The 25668-nt window shown below is 40.1% G+C and overlaps 1 protein-coding gene and 1 long non-coding RNA gene across 2 annotated transcripts in view; one reads left to right on the top strand and one right to left on the bottom strand.

Moving 5' to 3' along the window:
• Positions 1–532: 532 nt before the first annotated feature.
• On the bottom strand, positions 533–2432 carry LOC116593149. Its single transcript, XR_004286776.1, has 3 exons — positions 2045–2432; positions 1843–1939; positions 533–1079 (listed from the first exon to the last, which is right to left on the bottom strand). It is a non-coding gene; the product is annotated as an uncharacterized LOC116593149 (long non-coding RNA).
• A 230-nt stretch (positions 2433–2662) lies between these two features.
• KCNMB4 (potassium calcium-activated channel subfamily M regulatory beta subunit 4) overlaps positions 2663–25668 on the top strand; it is a 59917-nt gene continuing 36911 nt past the window's right edge. The window contains exon 1 of the mRNA XM_032347039.1: positions 2663–3671. Coding sequence (XP_032202930.1) covers positions 3336–3671 — 336 coding nt within the window. The 5' untranslated portion in view covers positions 2663–3335. The remainder of the gene's footprint in view (positions 3672–25668) is intronic.

Here is a 25668-nt window from a genome sequence, read left to right as displayed (position 1 = left end):
AGGCGCCCCTGGAATCTTTTAATAGAAGTATATATACATATGAAATTGTATATTGCAACTTTAGCATTAGTCACAAGGCTTCTTGAAGAATACTGATCATGAAAACAAATTATAAATAACAATGATTTTAATGTTCTTGCTTAGATGGGTTTTAGTCTTCTCTTAAAAAGAACATCAAGGCTTGGCTATGATTGTCCTGAAAACATTGCTGCAGATAATGATATACACCAAATAAGTTGATCTGGTTCTGTGTATCACATTCTTAATCTTAATTCTGATTGGTGCAAACATGCAAAGAAGGAACTAGCTTTTATTTCTATACTGCCTCTGCCCTCCACAGGAAACGAGATGCTAAGTGACTTCAGAGCCTCGCATCTCTGAGATTTCCAAGGGTTCCTCTCACTATCCTAACTTAGAAAGTCCATGGTGACTGGTTTTCAGAAACTGAGGGGCTTATTAAATGTTAGAAATGGGATATGGCAGCTCCACCTCAAGTAAATGAAACTAATAACAAACACAGTGTTCCAATAAGGATAAAAAAGAAATTTATTTAATGTGGGAAGTCTTTTGATAGGTTTGACTTTCAATAAAAAAGACATGAAGATAATGAAAAAGTGCAGAAGAGTAGCAAAGCTAATTTAAAAACAAGAAGGGAGAAAAGTAGATGTTTAAAGAACAGAAGGCTAGATGGCAACAGTTTCTTCAAATACTTTAATTATAATGAGGGAGTGAGTAAATGCAGAACTCCAGGGAAAATGGATTTAAAAGCCCTCAAGAATTTAGGTTAAATTAAAACAGAATTTTCTGGTACTTGAAGACCATCTTGCTTCAGTTTGGAGGCAGAGGCTTCATTCACAGAACTCCTGAAGCTCTGGAATCATTGAAAATGTATCATGCTTATTAAATTATCTTTAGGCACCTCATCCCTGTGTTTTTTGAGCACTAACAGGAGTTAGTTCTGCCTCAAGATTAAGTTGCTCAGCACACCAAGGAGGAATAATTGGATCTTGTTATCTGCTCACTGCTGCCTCAGATCTTAGACTGGCTTGAGCCTTCGTGAAAAGGAAGATGATTATAACCTGCAGTAGGAAAAAGATTCAGGCTGAAGATCTGTGATCTCAGGTTAAGCTGTCTCAACTACTTGAAATCATTTCCCTTTCGAGTAATGTAATCACTAACAATTGTCTAAGTGTCTAACACTAACAACCACTAACAAATGCCAACAGAAAGGGGAAAAAATAATGTAATTCTCAAGTCAAGAAAGAAGGAAATCTATTCTGTCAAAGCTTGAAAAGTACGTAAGTACCAAAGTCCCCTCCTGATCTGGAAGTTTTCCAAACCCCATATCTTAAATTTTTTTCAGAAAAACACCTAGGGTCTTCCTATGATTAAACTTGCTTTGCCCCTTTCTTAGAAATACTGTCACCTTCCACATAAAGGAATGGAGTACTTCAAAGTAAAATATCAGAACTGCAGTTGAAAGATACTCAGTGCCAGTTAAGTAACATTTGAAATCCAAGAAAGAAGTCAAGAATTCCATGACACAGTGTTTCCACATTCATAAATACTCTTAAATGAATATATCTATTTGGGGCTTGCAAGCCAAGAAAAAAGGTATGTTCACATATTTTGCAAAGAAGTGGATATTCTGATTCTTCAAAATGTAGGTCGAGATAGTTCTCAACTTTGATATTATGATAGACGTGTGGCTTCCGAAAAAGATAATCTTAAAAAAAAAAAATCATGAAAAGGATAGGGGCTGAAGGTATGCACAGAGGAGGTGGGGGTGGAGGGAGAAACTGGAAGAATTAAGAGAGCAGGACGCAGCTCTAGAAACGATACCTGTCCCAAAGTGGGTCTGCACGCCGCTGTCGCCTTGCACAGCGCTCCTGGAAAGCTCATCTACAAATTCCGTGGTGGGCCAAGGGTGGCAGGGCTCCTAAGGAAGGAAAGAGAACAGAAATGATTCTTTTCTCGGGAGTCCAGGGAGCCAGGGGGGACCATCCTGATGGGGAAAGTGGTGTCTCTTTCCAGGGCTGCAAACCTCTCCGCCTGCTTCCTTCGGTCCCTATTCAGTCCGTCCCAGCCTTGGGGCAAATAGAGTTGCGGTCCACCCGGCTGCGGAAGACCTAAGTTTCCCATAGGTCCAGCGAGCACCCAGGCAGCGGGTTTCCTTGGTCTTGCCAGTCGCAGGCTCCTGCCCCACGCGCGATGTTCCCACAGCAAACTCCGCCTGAATCACCCTGTTTCATTCCTGTGCGGGCGCCCTGGGGGCGGGCTCGGGGTCGGGGAGCGCGGCCCGCGCCAAGGCGGTTGGGAAGGCTTAGGACCCCGCCGCCAGACCGTTACTTCGCTCGCTGGGCGGGGAAGGGCGGCGCGCGGCGGGTCACGCCTCCCGCCCCGCCGCGTGCAGGTCCGCGCGCCCGCCCAGGCCGGAGAACCTGTGGCGGGCTCTCCCCGGGGCGCGCCGAGCGCCCGCCGCTCGCCCGGGAACTCCCTCCCCACCCGCCCGGCCCGGCAGCCCGTCTCCCCCGAGCGCCAGCTGCCTGGCGGCCGGCTCGCTGTCGCGGCTGGCTGACCAATCCCGGTTTGGAGTTCAAGATTCCCGCCGCTCCACTGGCACTACGCCCTCTGCCTGTTTTCTGTTTTTGTTTTAACTTTCACTCGGGTTCGGCTCTACCGATCCTAAGCTTTCATCTCAGACGCTTCTTCAAGGGAGATTTAAGGAGGATCTCAAGCGCCAGCCGCCGCTCCCCCCGGTGCTCGCCCGCCCCTCGCCCACGGGAGACGTCTCCGGGGCGGGCGGGGCGGAAAGGCCCCGGGCGGCGGCGGGTGGGGCCGGGCGGAGCCGCCTCCCGCACGGGGGAGCCCCCGGGCTCGGCCCAGCTCAGCCGCGCCTGCCCTCGGGGCAGCTGCCCGAAGAGCCGGAGAAGCTGCCGGCGGGCGATGGAGACGGGAAGACACCGGGCGAGAGGAGGCGGGGTGGGGGAGGCGGGGAGAGCGCGGGGGCGGAGGCTGGCAGGGGGCGCTGGAGGCAGGAGCCGCCCGTGCGCTCCTCGCGCCCGAGGGTGCAGGAGGCTCTGAAGCAGCGGTCGCACCGCGAGCCTCCGGGGCCCGGCTGGCGGCGGGGCTGGGGGCGGCGGGGGGGGGGGCGCTGCCGCCGCCGGGGGCGTCGCCGGCCTCGGCCCCTTTGTTCTCGCGCGCTCCCCCTCGCCGCCCACTCCCCTGCTGTCGCGCGGCGGCGGCGGCGGCTCCTCCCGCCCGAGGCAGTCGGGCTCGGCGCCGGGGGCGGGAGGGGGCGGGGGGAGCGCGCCAGCCGCCCGGAGTGGGGGGCGATGGCGAAGCTCCGGGTGGCTTACGAGTACACGGAAGCCGAGGACAAGAGCATCCGGCTCGGCTTGTTTCTCATCATCTCCGGCGTCGTGTCGCTCTTTATCTTCGGCTTCTGCTGGCTCAGTCCCGCGCTGCAGGATCTGCAAGCCACGGCGGCCAACTGCACGGTGCTGTCGGTGCAGCAGATCGGCGAGGTCTTCGAGTGCACCTTCACCTGTGGCGCCGACTGCAGGGGCACCTCGCAGTACCCCTGCGTCCAGGTCTACGTGAACAACTCGGAGTCCAACTCCAGAGCGCTGCTGCACAACGACGAGCACCAACTCCTGACCAACCCCAAGGTAAGGACGCCCCGCGAGGGACGCCGGGCTGCAGCCGAGGTCTCCAGGTTTGGGGGAGCCTCGGCGTCGGACGCCGCGCGGGGCGGGCTCGCGGTAGGCTCTCTTCCTAGGGGGAGACGGGGGCGTTGGAGGCTGAGCTCAGACCCGCAGCGGTCGCGGCCCGGAGTCCCCGGGCCCGGTCCTTCGGGTGGGTTTGCATGCGGCGGCCGGTGGTGCCCTGAAGCTTTGTCCACACGTCTCTCTTGCCTGGTCTCACATTTCGAGACCTTGGCCCAGCTCCGTCCGGCGCGTGCAAGACGGACTTTGGAGACCTGCAAGGAGCCTAAAGTTAACTTTTCCTCTGGTTAAAGCCAGTGGGTAGCAGGGATCCACCTCCTCCGGCGCGCGGTCAAGGTCGGAGCTCCCACTGGCCGCGTCAGGCACTCATTTTGGGAGGTCGAGGGGGTCTTTTAGGCCCCTGGGAAGACATTAGAGGGTCCTTTGCCTTTTAACTCGAAACAGACATTTATAACTTGGGATGCAAAGATGAGGGTCGACAAACGACGTGGAAATCACATGCGAAATTCTGGGTAGGTCTGTTTTGGGGGGTACAGAGAGCTCCTGGTTTTCATGAAATAGATTCTCAAAAGGGTCGCGAGGAAGCCTAGTGACTCTGTGTGTCTAGGGACTATCGGGAGCCATCTGGAGAACAGTAAAACTTACTGAAAATAGAAAACCCTTCGCGAGATGAACCGGATATTCCTTCCCTGTCAACTTTTTTTCGTTCTCTCAAGCAAAAAAGAAAAAACCTGGTTAGGACTCGAGGGATGGAAAGTCGAGAGAGGGAGACTCAGAAAACTGTTCCCAGTGCGGGGTAGGGGGGAGGGACTTAGGAAAAGCAGTGTCCTCAGTCTGTGAACTAATTGAGCTTTGTAGTGCACCTGCTTCTGCAAGAAGGCTTTTTCTTTTTTTCTTCTTCTTCTTCTTTTTTTAAAATCTCCTCTTGGTCTGTTTTTACTATTCTCGTTTAACTATTGAGTAAAGGTGTGTTTGTTCTTTAAAGTTACTGTCATTTTCCCTCTTTTTGAGGACTCTGCTCGGAGATCAAGCAGAAAAAACAATCCAAAAGGGAATGAATCTTGAGTACACTGGAGAACTTTCTGTTAAATGTGACAAGATGTATTAATACAAAAGTAAACATTTCTATATTAGCATTTTAAGATAACTTAAAACAATATTTCTCTGCAGTAGAACTCTAGGTCTTGTTTCCTAAGCAAACAGTAAATTCTTGAATTCGGAAAATGTTTAAAAAAGAATTCCTTTTTAAAAATATGACTCCTCTTTAAAAAAAAAAAAAAAAAGATGTGTTCCTGCTGGCAAATAATTTTCCTTTACCTTAAAAATGATAATAATATATAAGAAGTAAATATAAAATTACGCATTTAGATATGGTATAATGTTCAATGTCTTGAAGCCATGTCTCAAAAACAAATATTGTAAGTTAATCTGTTAAAACTCAGAAATTTTAAAAGAAACCTTAGGTTTTAGAAATATCACATTTTTTTCAGGATTAAGCCAGTAATATCAAAGAAGGTGCTAAGCAGTAGTAATGATTTAGAAATTATATGGTAGTTCATTATTTAAGAGGCATTGTTTTAATTGGTGAAATACTGCTAATTAGTTTAAGATAGTTCAGACATTACATACACATATACCAGTAAATGGCTAATATCCAATTAAGATATTGAGGAGTTAGAATTTACTGCAAAAAGCCTGCTTTGTAATTTCCAGGCAATTTTGAAGGATCTGGCAGAAAAAGTAAATTGAGATCATTAGGACATAGATTTTTAAATCACTTGGAAGCAGTCATAATGCTTTATGTAATACTACAATTTTATCTCTTTTTGTTACAAATAACCTGTTTTCTTCCAGTGCCAGTTCAGATCCTGGCAACAATTGTTTTGAAGAAGTATCTGAACAAAATGACATTTTACAAAGTAAAGTAGTCAAGAAATGACAGAGCTGGAGAAAGATACTTATGCTACCAAAAAGTGATGAACAACATCCCAGTCAATTTAGTCAATGTTTCCCAAGCCAAACCAGTCAGTAAAAATCTCTTTATCCAAATTATGATTACAGTATAGCATTTATAGAGCATAAGTCTCTTCTTTCACAGTCACCTTTCCACTTTGGACAATTAAATGCTCAATTTGGAAATTCTAAGCAATTAGTGATGGGAAAATTCAGTATAACCAAAATATTGTGCCAGAGTCTGGTACAGAAGCAGAATGTGTCCACAGTGCTCTTGTAATTAGGCAATACCCATTGCCCTCTTCTATTGCCTGTTGGGTGCCAGCATCTTTTCTTTGCCTTATGTTGCCTATTTATTGAAGGCTCTTTATAGAATGTCTGGGTTCCCTTCAGTGCCACGAATCCTAATCATCTTCAGCCTTGTCTTTTTTTTTTTTTTAAAGATTTTATTTATTTATTTGACAGAGAGAGATCACAAGTAGGCAGAGAGGCAGGCAGAGAGAGAGCGGAGGAAGCAGGCTCCCTGCTGAGCAGAGAGCCCAATGTGGGGCTCTGTCCCAGGACCCTGAGATCCCAGACCTGAGCTGGAGGCAGAGGCTTTAACCCACTGAGCCACCCAGGCACCCTGCAAATGTATAATTCTTAAGCCACAGACTACTAAGGAAGATAGTGTGAATTAATGTGACCTTTGACTATACTCTTTTTAAATATCTTTAAGTACTATTCAGCTTATTTAGGTTTTGAATTATATCCATATTGTCAAGGGTAATCACTATATCCATCCAGTCATGTAATATAGTATACAAGTTAACTAGTTATACATGGGACAATGGCCTGCTCTGGGATTTAGCCATAGGGAAATCTAAATGTGGGATCAGCTTCCTCTTGCTACTATTCTCATTACTGCATTATTTCTGAGTGGCTTACAGTCGTGTGGGCTAAGAGCTTTGGTTCTTAACCATGGCTGCATATTAGACTCGCTGGGTATCTTTAAAAAGAGATTCTGATGCTTGGGTCCCCCACTCAGGTCTAGGGAGAGTCCTGAGCCTTGGTGTTTTGTTTTTCCTTTTTCTTTTTCTTTTCTTTCTTTCTTTCTTTTTTTTTTTTTAAGTTTTGCAGGTGATTCTAATCTGTATACAGAGTCAAAAACCATTGGCTTAGAAAACATACTCTTCAATTGTGCAAGAAAAGTAAAATAAGAACCAAAAGTATTCATTGTGATTAAAACTTGTGTTTTTAGGTTAAAAGACGTTGACTGATGCTACTGAGTTTCGGGAGTTGGTATAAAAAGAAGGACTCAAGGAAATTCTGAAGGAAAGGAAGAGAAGCATTTAACAGTAGTGTGGAAATGATCATTTAAAATTGGTTTACTGTAGGGGTGCCTGGGTAGCTCAGTCAGTTAAGCGCCTGCCTTCAGTTCAGGTCATGATCTCAGGGTCCTAGGATCGAGCCCCATAGCGGGCTCTCTGCTTAGCGGGGAACCTGTTTCTCCCTCTCCATCTGTGCTCTCCTGCTTTCTCTCTCTTACATAAATAAATAACATATTTTAAAATAAAATAGGTAAAGTATAAATGGAATGAACTTACACAGTTCCAGACATTTGATTTTGCATCAATACAGACAGTGGGTGACAAAGAAAAGATGAATTTTTAAAACTACCTCTTATATGTGCAACAAGGGAGTGGGTGATTAGAAGCTATGTGTTTTATTTTTGCTCTGAGGTTTTTTTTTTTTTTTTTTTTTTTTAATTGCTTTCTCTGGTCTGAAAAACCCAGACACAAAGGGAAAAAAGTCTGTTTCTAAGAAACCCGTGTTGTGAAAGAGAAATTCACGGAAGAGAAGAAACACTTTAAGCTTTGAGTGTATCCCCCCAGACTGGATGTTCCTAACTGCGCCTTTGCAGCTTACAGTCATCTTCTAGGTGTCCTTCACATCCATACTAGCGTGTCCCAAAGCCCCGTCCCCTGCCCCCAGCCACACACCCTGTGTAGGAAAGGTGGTCTGCTGGGATTAATTTCTGAACTCCATCCTTGAAATAAATACTCAGTGTGATACACTTTGTGACCAAGGGAGGTCCAGCATATGAAAATGAAATAATAAAAGACGAAGCTGAATTGTGACAATTTCTCTAGTGTCTTTATTTCTCTATGATAAAAGTGGCTTGCTATGGTTTTTCCTCTGGTGAGTCTATTAAATAACTTTTGGCAAATGGGTAAAATTCACTTCTGCAATACTTGCTTAGCATTTGTGATCAAAGAATGGAGCAGGAAATAGGAGGACATACAAAATTAAGTTTATTCATTTAACTTTGTTAAATGCCTACTCTGTGCTATGCATGCTTGCAGATTCTGAGCCTAGAGGAGAGATCAACTTTATGCCATCATCAAGTTTATATTTTTGTGGACGGTGACAGACAAGAAGTAGATTTATTATGTGATGTCATGTAATGATAGGTGTAAGAAAATGCAAGCAGCATAAGGATACAGACAGTGGTGGAAGAGATGAAGGTCTACATTTTGCATGAGATGGTCGATTAAGTGACATTTGTACAGAGACCCAAAGAACATGAGGGCCTGAGGAGAGGCATAAAGAACATAAAAGAGTCAATCATGTGGCTACCTGGAAAAATAGGCTGGAGACACAGCAAGTGCACAGGGTTTGGGGCAAGTGGCTGCCAGGCTCCCTGAGGAACAGGGAGGTTGACAGTGAGGCAGGACTCTAGCAAGCAAGATGGAAGACAGCAGGAGTTGAGGTTACGCCTTGTAGATCATGGTATGGACTTTGGATTCTATTTTACGTGTGTTGGGAAGTTGTCTGACATTAAGCAGGACTGAGTTATAATCAGACTTGACTTCAACACAATGTAAATAATCCCTTTGGATGCTGAGTTGAGAATAGAATTTGTGTGTGTGTGTGTGTGTGTGTGCGCGCGTATGTGCGCGCGCGTGCGCGTGCACCTATGCATATGCACAGGCTCACATGTGCAAGGTAAGAGATACAGGGGCAAGATTGAAAACAAGGCAAGAGAAGGCAAGAGATGAAGGTAACTTCGATCAGGAGGGAGCACTGGTGAAGTTCACTGATGGCCTGGTCAGAGATGACTCCCCCCCCAGTTTGTGAAGCACGACTGGGTGAAGGGGGGTGATTTTACTAGATGGTAATGTAGAAAAGAGACACAAAAGTGAGGATGAATCTATGCGATTCTGCCTTCAATGAGAACATTCTCCAACAAAGAACAGGAATAACTGTCGAAGGAAATGCATTGTTAAGTTCTGTAGGGAAGTACAAACACCATGATACCTCTACAGAGGAAAGATTAAGAGAAAAGCTTCATGGCAAATGAAACATTTGCTATGAAATTTTGAGAAAGGGATTTTCATCTGGGAAGGAAACATAGGGAGAAATGAAGAGAACATCAAGGAAGAGAAAATGCCAAGAGCAAAGCTGTAGAGCTGTGTGAGTACAGGCTCTTTGGGAGGGAACATCAGATAGACCATGTGGTTGGAACAGCGGGTTCAAAGAATGGAGTCTTATGGTCAAGGCAGGAGAGTAAATTGGGATCAATAATGTCAAAATCTTTGAGAGCCAGTATAGTTTTGGTGACACTGGGAAATCCTGATAGGAAAAATAATGCTCCTCCCTACTAAGAGATGTACATCCTAATCCCCAGAACCTATGACTATCTTACACTCCATGGTAATAGGGAATTAAAGTGACAGACGAAGTTAAGGTGGCTAATCAGTTGACCTTAAAATAGGGAGATTATCCTAGAAGATGTTGGGTAGTCACAAGGGTCCTTTAATGTGGAAAGAGGAGGTCAGAGTGATATAATCGGAGAAAGGCTCAACCAGCCACGCTAGCTTTGAATACAGAAGGGGACCAGGAGCCAAGGAATGCGGGCAACCTCCCTTTCCAAGGAAGCAGGAAAAGGCAAGAAAATAGATTCTCCCTTAAAGAATCCAGGAAAGAATACAGCCCTGCTGGCGTCTTGATATTAATTCAAGGAAACCCATTTGAGAACTCTGACCACTACAATTTTAAGATAATAAATTTATTTGTGTCGTTTAAGCCACTAAGTTTGTGTTACAGCAACAATATGAGTCTTAATACAGAAGCCAAGGAAGGCTTTTAAGTAGATGAGTAATAATGACTTGATACTTAAAGCTATGGTCAGAACACTAAAAACCCCCCTGTATTACAGCTCTTTAGAAACTATCTCATCTACAGACTACTAGGATCTTCCTGTCTTAAGATTACTTATCATGATCCACCTCTGAAATCCCATTTGCTGTTTATGAAGATTTCAATTATTTCTAGGATCCTCTAAAATTATGTATCTAAAACACTAATCAGAAACTTCTATACTTTTACAAAAGAGATTTGTTATGTTACAATACATTTTGGTTACATTTTGGGAAACATGCCTTTATTTTATCACAAACTTACCTCAGTTATAAAGCTTTCTACAGGTTGTTGACACATTTTGTTTATGTAAATCATTTTTGGGCACTCATCTATGAATGAAGATGTCACGTTTTATTTACTGTGGGTTCAATTTTTTTTTTCAGTCTCTAGCAGAGTTTCATATTCAGTTGGGTTCCTAGATAAATAGTATATACATTTATATTAAAATTACAATAATTACTGGGGCATCTGGGTGGCCTTCAGCTCAGGTTGTGATCCCAGGGTCCTGGGATCGAGCCCCACTTCGGGCTCCCTGCTCAGTGGAGAGCCTGCTTCTCCCTCTGCCTGCTGCTCTGCCTACTTGTACTTCTCTCTATCTCTCTGTCAAATAAATAAATAAAATCTAAAAAAGTAAATAAACCATAATTACTCAAGCAAAATACTGAACAGAATGGTTTTTAATATTACATATGTTTCTCAGTGTCCCTCATGCTGTGACTTAGATACTCTCTAGGATGTATACATGTAAAAATAAAGGGAAAATGTATGTTTTTGAGTTGTAGTCATATCCTCTCCTTTTATTTAAAAATAATCAGTGCTATAAATTGAAATTCATGTGTCAGATAAATTATTTAATTGGTGACTTTTTTTGGTAAATGAACTCATTTAGTTAATTTATTTCATGCATTTGCTTTGTTTTGTAGCAGAATCCAGCTGACTGGGTCACTAGAAGGTCTGTCTGTATACTGAAGCACGTGTGAAGGAATATCCATTGATCTAACTCTTCTGTGTCCCTCATTTGGTTGATACAGCAGACTAAATGCACTTTCAAACCTTACCCAGTGTCCAGTTCACTAGTTGTAATCTAACTAGATGGCAGCAGCACGTATTGATGATGCATCTCATTAGAGAAAACTAAGTTTTAAAAACTTAAAAATCTTAAATGTTATAAACTTAACCCAGTTTTTCCTTTGTGGTAAATATATTTACAGAATTATTTTTATCAGGACAACTTTATTTTAAAATAGTTCTAAAGAACAGAAAACCAGAAAATAATATTAGCTTGTGAAAACGAAATCCTCAATTCTGATGATTATAATTGCTTTCTGTTTTCTATACTGCAAAGGTAAAAATGTCAGCAAAATTCATCTTTATCACTCTAAAACCTGGTTCTATTCTGGAACCCTTTATTTCTTTCAGTGGTACGGTTATATTCTGTTATTAATACTCGTAAAAATTTTTACTGCCAGTGTCCTAGTCAAGACCATGATCATTTGCTTTATTTCAGTATCTGCTGATCTCTGTATATCTGGTCCATTTTATCCTGCAAACCAAAGGTTCTCCAAGTGTGGTCAGTAGACCAGTGGCATCAGTATCGTCTGTGAATTTGCTGGAAATTCACATTCTCAAGTCTTATCATAGGTCCAGTGAATCAGGAACTCTACACCAGTTTCTGACTTAGTAGTTTTATATTGAAATTCAAGAAATTATGCAGTGAAAAAGTATATAGTTGGGAGAAATGCTATAAGGCAAACAGTCCAAAAGAAGGCAAGAAAGGGAGAAAGGAATGTGGACAAAAGATAAGATAGTACCTTTAAACCCCAATTTATAAGTAATTATATTAAATATAAGTGACTGACTTCCATTTAAAAGACAGAGGCTGTAGACTGGAAAAAAGAAAAGCAAATGCAAATATATGCTTTATTTATCTATCTATCTATCTATCTATTTATTTTGAAGATTTTATTGTCCATTTGAGAGAGAGAGAGAGCATGAGAAGGGAAAGGTCAGAGGTAGAAGCAGACTCCCTGGGGAGGTGGGAGCCCCATGGGGGGCTTGATCCTGGGACTCCAGGATCATGACCTGAGCCAAAGGCAGTCGCTTAACCAACTGAGCCACCCAGGTGCCCCATGTGCTGTTTTTAAGAATCACACATAAAGTATAAGGACACAGAACAGTTGAAAATTAAAAGATGGGGAAATATGCATATAAACATGAATCAGAAAGAAGGAAGGAAGGAAACAAAGAAAAGCTGGAGTATCTGCATTATATACAGTAGACTTTGAGGCAAAACTTTGTTGCTAGGTAAAAAGGGACGTTTTGTAAATTATAAAAAATTTTAATTCAACATAATAGAATAATTAAATGCTGGGATACACCTAAAATATAGCCTCAAAATACTTTAAAAAAATAAAACAACTCAAAGGAGAAATACATGATTCTGTCATGATAGAGATTTTAACACACCTCTGTTTGTGACTAATAAACAGTCAGGCAAAAGTAATATCAATACATATATAATAGATTTAAATAACGTTTAACAACAGACTTGGCTAACATACAGAGTAGTGTATCCAGTTGTAGCAAGGTGCGCATTATTTTTTTTTAAGATTTTATTTATTTATTTGACAGACAGAGATCACAAGTAGTCAGAGAGACGGCAGAGAGGAGGAAGCAGGCTCCCTCTTCGAGCAGAGAGCCTGACATGGGGCTTGATTCCAGGACCCCGGGATCATGACCCCAGCCGAAGGCAGGCTTTAACCCACTGAGCCACCCATGTGCCCCAAGGTGCACATTATTTTAAGGGCTCCTGTAACCTTTATCAAAACTGATCATACCCTGGGTCATAAAGTAAGCCTCAACAAGAGTGAGATAATAAAGATTATATCCTCAGTGAAATTAAACTAGCAATTGTTAAGTTTTACTGAAAGACATAGAAAATCTAGGAAGTTCACCAGGGAAAGAATGAAATTATGAATAAATGATGCTTGAACAATTAGCTCTACATAAAAAGGAAAATGTGACACATACTTCACACTCATAAAAACCAGTTCCAAGTGGAAGAAAAACTAAATATGAAGAAGAAAACTAAAATTGTCAGGAGGTGTATGAGAAAATATCTTTGACATACATTTGAGAAATATTTTCTGAAATGAGACTAAAAAAATTATAAGAGGAAAAGATTGATACATTTGAACACGTTAAAGTAACAATTTCTATATGACTAAAATTATTATAAACAGAAGTATAAATAAAAGCCAAACTCTAGTAGAAAATAATGGCAAAACAAATAAACAATAAACAAAAATGAAAATTTCTACAAATCATTAAGACAACACATATATATATGTATATATATATTTATATATGGACTTGTGTTGTCTTAATGATAAATATATATATATATATTTATATATACATGAGGAACTTCATTGCAAAATTATGTGTAGTAGTGAAAAGTAGAAACAACCTAATTGAATTCATTAAGATACTGGTTGGAATGCTTTAACAGGAACCTAATCGCAATGATCTAAACAAAGCAGGGACTAGTTTTTTGGTTTTTGCTTTTTGTTTTTTTGCTTTTGTGAATATCTGAGCTTGTAGGCAATTCATGGGGCTGTGCCAGTTTGATGTGGAAGGTTATCCAAAGACCCAGGTTCCTACCATCTTATTGCTCTACCATCCCTTAACATGTTTTTTGCTAATATGATTGTATCTGCCTTTCGGGCAGTAGGACAGGGGAAAAGAGGAAATAGAGGGCAGGCAGCTTTAAAAAAAAAAAAAAATAGCATATAATTCACATAAAATGGTATTTGCCCTTTTACTAGGTACAATTTTTAGTATAGTCCCAAAATCATGCAATCATTGTCACTGTCTAATTTCAGAATATTGTCATCACTCCCCCAAAGGAATCCCATACACATTAGTAACTCATTCCCCATTCTCCTAACTTGGTCATGATATATAAACCTTTTTCTGTGTTCCTAGATTTGGTTTGGTGGTATTTTATTGAGGATTTTTGCATTTGTAGTTATCAGGTATATTGGTCTGTAGTTTTCTTGTGATGTCTTTGTCTGATTTTGGTGTGGTAATAGAAATAGTTGGGAAGTGTTCCCTCTTCTATTGTTTGAAAGAGTTTGTGATTATAGGACATGATCAAGCAGGATTTATTCCAGGAATGCAATGTTTGTTCAATGTACTAAAATCAACCAATGTAATATACCATATTAATAAAACAAAGAACAAAAATCTGATTTTATAAGTATATGCAGAAAAAACATTTCACAAAATCCTCTTATGATTAAAAAAAAATCAATAAAACTAGGAATAACAGAGAACTTCCTCAACCTGATAAAGAGCAACTACAAATAGCTTATAAACTTAATGGTGAAAGACCGAAATCTTTCCCCTTAAGATCAGAAATAAGACAAGGATGTTTACTCTTGCCACTCTTGTTTGATGTTGGAGCTTCTACCCAGGACAGTTAAGCAAGAAATTAAAAGATAGCCAGATTGGAAAGGAAGAAATAAACTACCTCTATTTACAAATCACTTTATCTTGCATAAAGAAACTCCTAAAGAATCTACCAAAAACAAAAACCTATCTGTTAGATATAATAAATTCAGTAAGACTACAGAATATAAGGTCAAGGTACAAAAAACAATTGTATTTTTATATACTAACAATGAACAATAAAAAAATGAAATAAACATTCTATACTATTATCAAAATAGTAAAATACTTAGGAATGTACTTCACAAAAGAGTATTTTTAACCAAAGAGTGAAAGCTTTTTGCCCTGAAAGCTACAAAACACTATCAAGAGAAATTAAAGAAGACCTAAATAAATGAAAATGTATCCTTCGTGGGTTGGAAAACTTAATATTGTAAAGATGGCACACTTCCCAAATTGGTCTGCAGATCCATTAATATCCCTATTAGTTGGGTTTTTGTTTGCGGAAATTGACAAACCAATCCTAAAATTCATATGGAGATTTAAGGGACTCAGCCAAAATGATCTTGAAAAAAGAGAACAATGATGGAAGTGTTACACTTTATAATTTTAAAACTTACTGGAAAACTACAATAATCAAGACTATGTGGTATCTATGAAACAGAATTGAGAGTCCAGAGTAAATGAGCACATTTATGGGTAATTGATTTTTGGCAGTTCTGTTGAAAGCATTCAAAAGGGAAAGAACTGTCTTTCAACCAATAGTGCTGGAACAACTGTATGCATACAGAAGAATGACATTGGACTCCTACCTCACACCATATACAAAAATTAAGTTAAAATGGATTATAGACCCAAATGTAACAGCTTAAACTATAAACGGAAGTGTAAATCTTTATGACTTTGGATTAGGCAGTTTCTTAAATATGGCATGAAAAGCACAAGCAACCAAAGGAAAAATTGATGATTGGACTTAAATACAATTAAAAACTTGTGTTTCAGAAGATATCATCAAAAAAGTGAAAAGACAGCCACAGAATGAGGAAAAACATTTGCAAATCATATATCTGATAAAGATTAAATATCCAGAATAAAGAACTTTTACAACTCAGCAATTAAAAAGGTAGATAAACCAACTGAAAGATAGGCAAAAGATATGAATAGATATTTTTCCAAAGAAGGTAAACAAATAGCCAATCAGCACATAAAAACGTGTTCAGATGTGTACAGGGTGTCTTCTTGGGGTGATGAAAAACTTCTAAAACTTGTGGCGGTGATTGCATACTTCTGTGAATCTACTAAAAACCATTAAATTGTACATTCTATTTTTTTACATTTTTTAATTGTAAAATTCAAATTTTTGAAGGTTTTATTTATTTGAGAGAGAGAAAGTGAGCAAGAGAGAGAGAAAGAGAGCATGAGGAAGAAGCAGACTCCCTGCTGAGTGGAAAGCCCAGAACGGGGCTCAATCCCAGGATACTGTGACTATGACTTGAACTGAAGGCAGTTCAAGTCACCCAGGTGCCCCTGAATTGTACATTTTAAATGGATGAATGAAATGGTGTGTGAATTATATTACAGTAAAGCTGTTATCAGAAAAAACGCTAAAAGGAGATTTGCTTTGCAAATTTTGACATTTCAAGTCATTCATAAAGACGGCTCTTACTCAGTAAATGATGTTAAAACTTCCCTATTATTTGGAAAAATATATATTTTAAAATACTAATTTCCCAAATAAAATTTATTTGGAAAATACTCAGAAATTATTTGAAAAAAGGTATGATAAAAATAAGATACAAATTTAATTAAAATAAAACTACAATTTTGATGGAATAAAAATTTTGATGTATAAAAATAAACTGGGAAAGTAATAGATAAAATATAGGTAAATATTTACATAATTTTTAGGGGTATGCAAGCCTTTCTAAACATGACACCAAAGGCACAAATCGTAAAGGAATGCACTGATTTGTTTAATGACCATAAGAAAGGCTTATATATGTTTAAAAAATTAAAATTTAAAGATGACAAACTTGGGAGAATATTTGTGCTGTGGTAGAGAAATGATTCAAAACCCAACATATGAAGAGCTCTTAGCCATAAATGGCCATCTCTTCAGTAGCACACTAGGCTTGGTGATTAATTCTATGTGCCAGCTTGACTGGGTTGAGAACTAATAAAATATGATTTCTAGGTGCATCTGTGAGGGTGTTTCTGGAAGAGGTTAGCATTTGAATCAGTAGTCTCAGTAAGGAAGAACCATCCTCACCCATGCTAGTGGACATGATACAAATTGTTGAGGGATTAAATAGAACAAAAAGGCAGAGAAAGGGCAAACTTGCCCTCTGCTGAGCTGAACACAATATTGGTGTCCCTCTGACTGGGGGCCTTTATGCTTGAAATGAATTATACCACCCACTTTTCTGGGTCTCCATCTTGTGAGCAGCAAATTGTAGGATATCCCTTCTTGTGTGAGCCAATTCTTCATAGTCAATCTCTTATATGTCTACATGTATACCGTTGGTTCTATTTTTCTGGGGAACCCCAACTGATACACAGGGTCAGAACGTAAACAGTTTGGTGAAGAATTACAACTAAGCGGACACATGGAAAATGTGTATAATCTCACTAATTTTCAAACAAATTCCAATTGTAAATGTTTCCAGGTCAGTTCTATGAAAGTAGATAACTTTAATCCTATTTTATTTTTTAAATTATTTTTATTTTATTTAAATTCAATTAATTAACATATCGTGGATTAGTTTCAGAGGTAGAGTTCAGTGATTTCATCAGTTGTATATAATGCCCAGTGCTCACTATATCACATGACCAGCTTAATGCCCATCACCCAGTAACCCCATCCCCCACCTCCTCCCCTTTATTCCTATTTTAAAGTGTGCCAGAGCACATGAGAAACAAGGAAAACTTCTGAATTTTTTTTTTTTGTACAATTTTAGGAATGCGTTGAAACAAACACCTGTGATAGAACACATGTTCAGATGAAAATTATGGCACAACTTTACTTAATATTTACACAAAATCCTGTGAGATAACAATGGTAATCATAATGATGGAAGCACCAGAGGTTTAAATTTTTATTTTTATTTATTTATATTTTCTAAAATATTTTTTTGAACAGTGTCACATACCTTATTTTGTAAGTCTTAAGACAGCACAAAAGTGATGAGGTCTTGTTTCTGCGGTTATAGATAATGGTTCTGTCATTGATGTGGGTCTAATTGCATAGATTTTCACAGATTGAGTTGATACAAATTACATATGTCTATATCCCAAACATACCACAAATTAAGTCAAAAGAGACAAAAGAATGGAAATTGGTGATATGTCATAAAGATTAACTTTTTTGCTATGTAAAGACTCTTAAACATCAGCAAGAAAATGACCATAATGGGAAGAGTTTGTGGATAGTCAGTTTGCAGGAAAGAAATACAAATAGTTTTTCAAATATATAAAAAAAAATTACCTCTATTTTAAAATGCGAATTAGGGGCACTTGGGTGGTTAAGCATCTACCTTTGGCTCAGTCATGATCCCAGGGTCCTTGGCTGGAGCCTGGAGTTGGGCTTTCTGCTAGTGGGGAGTCTGCTTCTCCCCCTTCCTCAGCCCCTCTGACTCCCTAATTCTCTCTCTCCCACACCCATACTCTCTCAAATAAAAATCTTTAAAAAATTCAAATTAAAACAAGAAGTCCCATATTTCACCTATCAGAAAGTTTAATTATACCATATTACTTTTTATTTTTTTTAAGGATATGAGGATAGGCACTCTTGTAAACTTCTAGCAGAAGTGCAGTTGATACAGTCTCTTTGGGACACGATAGTCATAAATTTTGAATGTATACATATTTTTATTTTTCCTGTTCTCACATATGTACGTACAGTTGCTTGTAAAAGGAATTTTGTTGCTCCTTTGGAACTTCAAAAGACTGGAAACACCTTTAATGTTTTCTAGTAGATGACAACTTAATAATTCTTGCATATCCATATAGTAGCATTGAAAAAAGGATGAGCTAGATCTTTCTATGCAGATATGAGAGTACCAAGGTATATTGTTAAATGAAAGAGAAAGAGAAGAGTGTACTCACATTCATGTTAAAATCAAATGTAGAAAACACCTGAAAGAATGTATAACTGTTAAGCATGTTTGCCTGGGGGTTTTACCCTGTGTATCTATTATGCTTTATTTTAGCAATTAGTTTAAAATATTTTATTTATTAGAGAGCGACAGAGAGAGAGCATGCACAAACAAAGGGGAAGGACCATGGGGAGGGAGAAGCAGATTCCCTGCTGAGCAGGGAAGGGGGTGGGGGTTGGTGCAGCTCAATCCCAGGACCCTGAGATCATGACCTGAGCTAAAGGCAGAAGCTTAACTGACTGAGCCACCCAGGCGTTCCTACTTTATTTTTTAATCAAAGTAGTAGTATGACCTTGGAAGTTACTTAACCTCTCTGCCTCAGTTTTTTTTATCTGTAAAAGGAACTGTAATAGTATCTATCTCATTGGGTTATCAGGATTAAATGAGTAATATGTGTGAAACACCTTGAATAATGGTCTCACACATAGTAAACAATATTTTATTGTCAGTGTAAATGTTTTTAGTTTATTTTTCTCTAATATTTATCTCTGTGTTTCCAACTAGTAGGCTCTCTGATGTGTATATTCAAGATACCATTGACCACACATAATGGAATATGAGGATTTAGCTTTCTTACACCATACCATTCCACCTCATTTTTCTGTCCTTCATCCTTTAAATATGGTTCTGTCATAATTTTTGGCTAAACTAGTATTGAGCATTAACTTATTTTAACTATGTAATTTATTGTTCATTTCTGTAAATGTTTATTTTCCTTGAGCTGATAGTCATCCCCTTTTCATATATTCTTACTTTCCTTTGCACCTTTCTCTTCCTTTTCCAAAATTTTCCCACAGAGTCATAAAACTACTTTGTACACTATTTTTCATATGACTATTCGTAACAGGTAACCATTTTGCTCCATTTTTTTCTCTTAAAAAAAAAAAAAAATGGGATGCCCTTTCTAGATTCCTTCAGCCCACTACTGCCCTGAATTGAACTGGTTACACTTTAGGCCTGCTGTGTCTTCCCCATGTTGAGTGCTGTGTTCCCTTGACCCAGTGCCTTCCTATTTCTTGGTTTATACCTTTGTTTCAGTGGAGTACATCCTCAAGTAGCTTCCTGAGAAAGGATGCATGGGAAATACAGCTTTTAGATTTTATGTTTTGACCAGAGTTCCGTTTCTGAGAATTTAACCTGGTCTCATCCCTTTAATCAAAACGCAATTTTATTAGGCAGCATCTATAACTTAGTGTATCTCTGTACCTTCAACATCTTTCCTTATGAGAGAAACAAACAACCGGAAGTTCTGCTCAAAGTGAGGCTTACTGAGCTCAGATTTTTTCCACCCATCCAAACTGGTCAAGAACCCACTAGCACACCTCAGGGTACTCCTGGGGGCGTGTATAACCCAGTATTAGAAAAACCGACCTAGATTAACAACCGTTTATGCGGACAGGTTGGGAAAGGCGGTAGTATAAAAAGAGAAGGTACACTGGGAGTGTGAACCATTTGCTTGTGACACTTACTTCCCAGCATGACCTGCTTCAGTCCTGTAAATGGCACCCTTCTGTTTCAGTGGGTCAAAAAGCCCAGAGTACAACAGTGGCATGGAAACTTGATGTTCCATGCTTACACAACCTGACCCTCCTGGCACTCAGGACCAAATCCATGGTTTCTTAGAAAGAGAATATTTGCCAAAGAAAGCATGGGTTTGCTCTATGTTACTAGGGCTCTCAGTGGGCTCCATGTACCCCCCAGTCTGGCACAGACCTCATATTATGTTTGGAGGCACTGGGCCAAAGAGGTGAATTGAAAGGGCTGGAGCCTGGAGCCGCTGGAGCAGGTTCTCCTGCTCCGGCTGCCACGGAAAGCAGTGGCATTATGGTTCACTCAATAAAGGCTCGAAGTAGTAATCTCAAAAGTGGGTCTATGATTCTGCCAAAATATAAGGAAGTCCAAGCATTGTGACTCTTTCTAATTATGAAGGAGTGAAAGATGCAGAAACTCGTCTTTCACTTTGGAAGGGGTATTTAGAAATTCCCTAGACCACTAGACTTCCAGAAGCATCACTGAGGTGGCAACCCCCATTCCCCCAAATTTCCCACTCACTGGCACAGAATCTAGGGCACTTTGTACTCCCTGCTTCCAGGTGCAGTAATCAGCATGATAGCATCAATGTACACTGTAATGTTCTGTGGGATAGAGGGGGTCTATGTCCCCTTGAAGTAGAGCATAACAGCCAGAGAGAGTTGAGGTAGTGCTGAGTGAGACAGTCCTGAATAAGACTGGAGAGTCTGCACCCTCTCGGCCAGGTAAAAACAGCCTCTGATACACTTTTTCCACAAAGATGGAGAGAAAAACATTTACTAGATCAATTGCCATGGAATAGTTTCCAGAGGTAAGTGTCTTTGCTCCAATAAATAGACGATCTGAAATGGCCACCATGGTTTCATCTAACGATACAGCCATTCTCCAAGCTATGTCAGCCCTCTTCAGGAGCCGACTAGGCAAGTTAACTAGGGACATGATAGGAATCCCACTCTATCATCTCTGTGACTTCCTAGGGTGGCAGTACTGGTCTGTTGGTTTACTGTTGGGGGAACGAGCAGGTAGTGTCAGACTCATCCACCAAAAAAGCTTCTGTCTGTAAGTAAGGGGGTCAAGGGAGGTACTGAGGACTGTTGTTAAGTACCATGTGTTGCATCTATACCTTCGGGATCTATAGGAACAACCACATGGAATCTCTGGGCCCATCATAATGCCAGCTTGGGCCAAAGCTCCATTTTACTCCTGATGCTATGAGCCCCCGTTGTGAGCACACCTCTGGCCTTCAGGTTTAAGGGTTAGCACAGAGCCAGCGTCCAGTAATACTCTAAATGTCTGCCCTTTCTAGACAAGCCAAAAACCAGACTGTTAACTATAGAGGACAAACAATGGTTGCCAGAGGAGAGGTGAGTCTGGGGTGGATAAAATAGGTGAAGGAAATTAAGAGGACAAGTAATGTATAGAATTGTTGCATCACTGTATTGTACACCTAAACTCCTCTAACATTGTATGTTAACTATATGGAGTTAAAATTTTAAAAGGTGAAATAAATGTCTGCCCTTTCACCCCTACCCAGCTGCTCTGGTAAATGTCTGCATGTTCTCTGGGGAAAGGTTAGAAGATTTTGAGTAGGTGCTACTTCAGGCACTACCAAGGGGTCTGTCCCCAAGGATGACCAGCCTCCTCTTTGTTCAAGGAGCTTTTGGCCTGGGGACTGGATGAGGAGCCCTCTCTTATGTCACAGTGTCTCATTGGACTACATTTCATCAGACCTCAGGTTTTTTCAGGTATGTAGTTCAAGGAGAACGTTAAAAGGTGTTCATCTTTTTAGTCCCAGGTGCCCTATGATCTGTTAGCCACTGCCATGTACCCCTGTGGATTAAATTATTTTTATTATGCTCACAAATTCTGTGGGCCAGAAATTCAGACAGGGCACAAAGGGGACAGCTTATCTCTGCTCCACAGTGTCTGGTCCCCGGGCTGAGGCTGGAATCATTTGAAGGCTCACTTACTTACCAATTGATGCTGGCTTTTGGCTGGGGGTCTGGGATTCTCTCCACATGGGCCTTTCTGTGTGATTGCTTTGCATGGGGTAGTTTTGGCTTCCTCGTGGAATAGTGTCCAGATTCCAGGGGCGGGCACTCCCAAGAGACAGTTGCAGGCAGAAGCTATGTCGCCTTTTCTGATTTAGCCGTGGAAGTCGCACAGGATCACAGGCTCATCCATGTTCTAGGGAAGGAAAGATAAAGCTGCACCCCGAATAGAAGAGTGTCAATGTCACACCGTAAAAGCCTGTGAAATGGGATAAATATTTGTGCAGCCATCGTTGGAAAACACATCCTGCCATGAGTAGGAAACATCACGTTTTTATCACCATCATCTCTCAGTCCTGGTCCTCGGGGACTTAGCATGGATAGAGGGCTTGTTGCAGAAGTGATGGCTGTAATATTTCATTAAATATACATGCACACATTGAAATTTGTGCGCAGTATACAATGCAGTATGCAAATAATGCCATCAATGAGGCATTATCTGAATGCGTGCATGAACACTTACGAAACTTTTATTTTAGTGTTCTATATGGTTGTGAGGATTGGTCCTCCCCTCAAAGATTTTGAATTAGGATCACATACCATGGAACCAATTTTTACATATACTATCATTCTTGTTTTAAATAATAACTATTGAGCTTTTTCCAGGTTACACTTCTTGTTTTGGTTTAACTTTTTCTATTTAGATTTGCTCTCTGTTTTTTAGTAAAGACGCTGTATTTTTATTTTCTAATGCTAATGCTGAATGAACTATTTTCTCTTGAAAGTGGAATGTCAGTTGAAACTTTTCTCAGTTTTAATAGAATCAACCTGAACAATCTGCTCGAATCCAGAAGTTAAATGAATATTACTAAGTTACAGAATGCAGATAGCATCAACGCATGACAATAAATTCTAACTAAAAGAGCATTGGTGGGTGGGTGGAAATACTATGCAGGAGGTAGTGAGCAGTTTTTCATTGAAGCATTTAAGGAGAGAGGAACAATTCTTTGGTGAGTAGTAGTTCAGATAATTGGGCATTTTTCAACACCATCCCCCATGCCCTTTATCCTCCAAGCACATTAGATGACTCAGTCTTTCTGGAACATTTATACAGACAAAGTCATTGCACATTCCATTTCTTCTTTTTGGAATGTCACCTTCCCAAGACATTCTCTGAGAAGCAAACTCCTGGTCAAACTTAAAGACACAAATCAAAAATCATTTCTTCTGGGTATGAGCTTCCCTCATACCCCCAAAGCCCAAAATCTTCACTTCCCCTTCTGTAATCACAAAGCACTTTGTGAATAAGCTACTACTACTACATTACATGCTTCTGGGAAGGGAGGGGAGAGACAAGAAAAGGGTGAGTAATATCTAATCTTTGTACTCTGTCCAGTACTCAGCAATCAAGAATGGCTCGTTGCATAAATTATCAGTTCTAAAAAGTTGTTATTCCAAGGGAAAGGAAAGCTGTTAAAAATACAGATTCCTCGTCTTACAGAATCAGACCCTCAGGAGGGTAGATCTTTTTGATGAACGACCCAAGTGGTCCGTGGGACAAACTTTGACGAACACCGTTCTAAGGTGGGCACCACACTGGACCTGCCCAGCCGATTCTGTCCGAAGAGCTTGTTTTAGCTTCTCCTGTTCTTAGCTAGCCTTGCTTTTTATATTTTCTAAGCCATTTGTTTGACCTTCAAGTTCTTTCACAAGATTATTTTCATTTAGCTTTCAGTTATAGATACACATTCTGGAGCCCCGCCCTACAATTAATTTTTTTTAGATGACATATAATTTCATATGTGTTTGTTAAATTAACTTACATGTGTGTTCACAAGTAATGAAGTTGAGGCCTATGAAACAATATGGAGTTTATTAATGGTTCAGTTAGTTTTTATTCCATAGTGTTTTCCTAATTATGTGTTTATATTGTCAAAAATGTCATTAAAGTTACTAATCATAGCTGACATAGATATCTTACAGATATTACAGAAAATGAGGATTGTAGTATAAAATACAATTAGACCTATGTTGTGATAGATAATGTTTTCATTAGTTATTTTTGGGTTTTAAAAAAAAATTTTAAGTAATCTCTCCACCCAATGTGGGGCTCAAACTTACCATCCCAAGATCAAGAGTCGCATGCTCTACTGACTGAGCCAGCCAGGCACACCAAGAATTCATTTTCTAACCAAGTTTATTTTGGAAATTATTTAATCAGCTAAACCCATTCTAGTGTTAAGTCTTTCAATACTATCCTCCCTAACCAAATAAAGTCAATAAAGAAACTGGAGAAAAAAAGCAGTTTCTCCATTTGTTTCTTAGATAATGCCTAACATAGAACTTGCTCCCCAGTGTTTAAATGGACCACGTGTTTTGTGCAATTGTTTTTTAAATGACTCAGTAAAGGAAGAAAGTGATTTCTGCCTACTCTGCCCACATGATTGAAATGCAATCCTCAAGACACAAAAGAACACACTCAAGAGGGTACTATTAAAATATAAATCCATTGTGATAGGCTGAAAAGAATGGTATTATAAATCCTGATAATTCCTAAAATAAGATAATGGAAAAATAAGTCATAATAAGTACATAATCAAATATTCCACGTCAAACGATGATTGCATCTTCCCTTAGAAACTCCCAGAAGTCTTAGCCCACTCTATTCTTCCAACTTGGTTCGTGAATTCAAAAATCAAAAATATTTTTTCTACCAGAAAAGCAAATATTTTTATCACATTCCTCTTGTTCTCTTGACTTTTTAAAGAAAATGATTTCATGCAAGTTTAGGCAGCAAGTGACACAGACAATAGTGAAGGTTATTTGGGTGATAATGATATTAAAAATTGGGAAATGCTGCCTTTGCAAGTGAAAAACAAAAAAGGTCAGAGTCTTATGAAGAAGTTTCTCCAAGGGAACACTCATTGTCCTCTGTGACCGAAGACATTGTGTCTATAAATTCACCTAAGTGAAATTACATCGATGGCACCAAACACCAAGCCTGGAGCCAAACTGAGACAAGAGGGAACAAATGAAGACTCACAAGGCATTTCTCTGAGGAAAACAAAGCATTGCCACAGAATACCTCAGTGCATCCGTCTGGGAGGGCTGCACCAACTCCATTCCCAAAGAATCATTACTCTGGTTCTCTAAGCGAGGGATGCAGAAATCAGGGCATCTCCCTTACTCCCAAAACAGGCAGCTTCAAAGAGAGACAACTGGGAAGCCCTAAAGATAGAGACTTGGGGGCCGTGTGGGGCAGTGGTTAAGAAGACCCTGCTGTCTGAATCCCAACTTTTCCATTTGCCATTGTAACAGAGGGAAAGTTTTCTTAAACCTCTGCCCCTCGATTTCCTCATCTGTAAAACATAGGTGATGATACCATTTGCTGACTGGGATTAATGAGATTTGGATTCATGAGATGCTTCACATATAATCAGTAAATGTTAGCCATGACGACAATAAAGGATGCTGCTGATACGGTGTATAGTATCGTTTGTGCCCCTCCCCCAAAGGTGAGAGAGTTATGGTAGAGCTATGCTATGCTAGTGCCTGGAAACCCATCCGGTTTGAACAGCTGAGAGAGGAAAGGAGTCTCTGACTGAATTTCTGAAACATTTCTTTTTCCTAGAACACTACTTTGAATTGGTATTTATTACTTATTTTAAAATTCTT

The sequence above is a fragment of the Mustela erminea genome, chromosome 6, assembly GCF_009829155.1.
Source record: "Mustela erminea isolate mMusErm1 chromosome 6, mMusErm1.Pri, whole genome shotgun sequence".
NCBI lineage: Eukaryota > Metazoa > Chordata > Mammalia > Carnivora > Mustelidae > Mustela > Mustela erminea.
The sequence above is the reverse complement of the archived record's forward strand: the minus strand, read 5'-3'. Positions and strand labels throughout refer to the sequence as shown.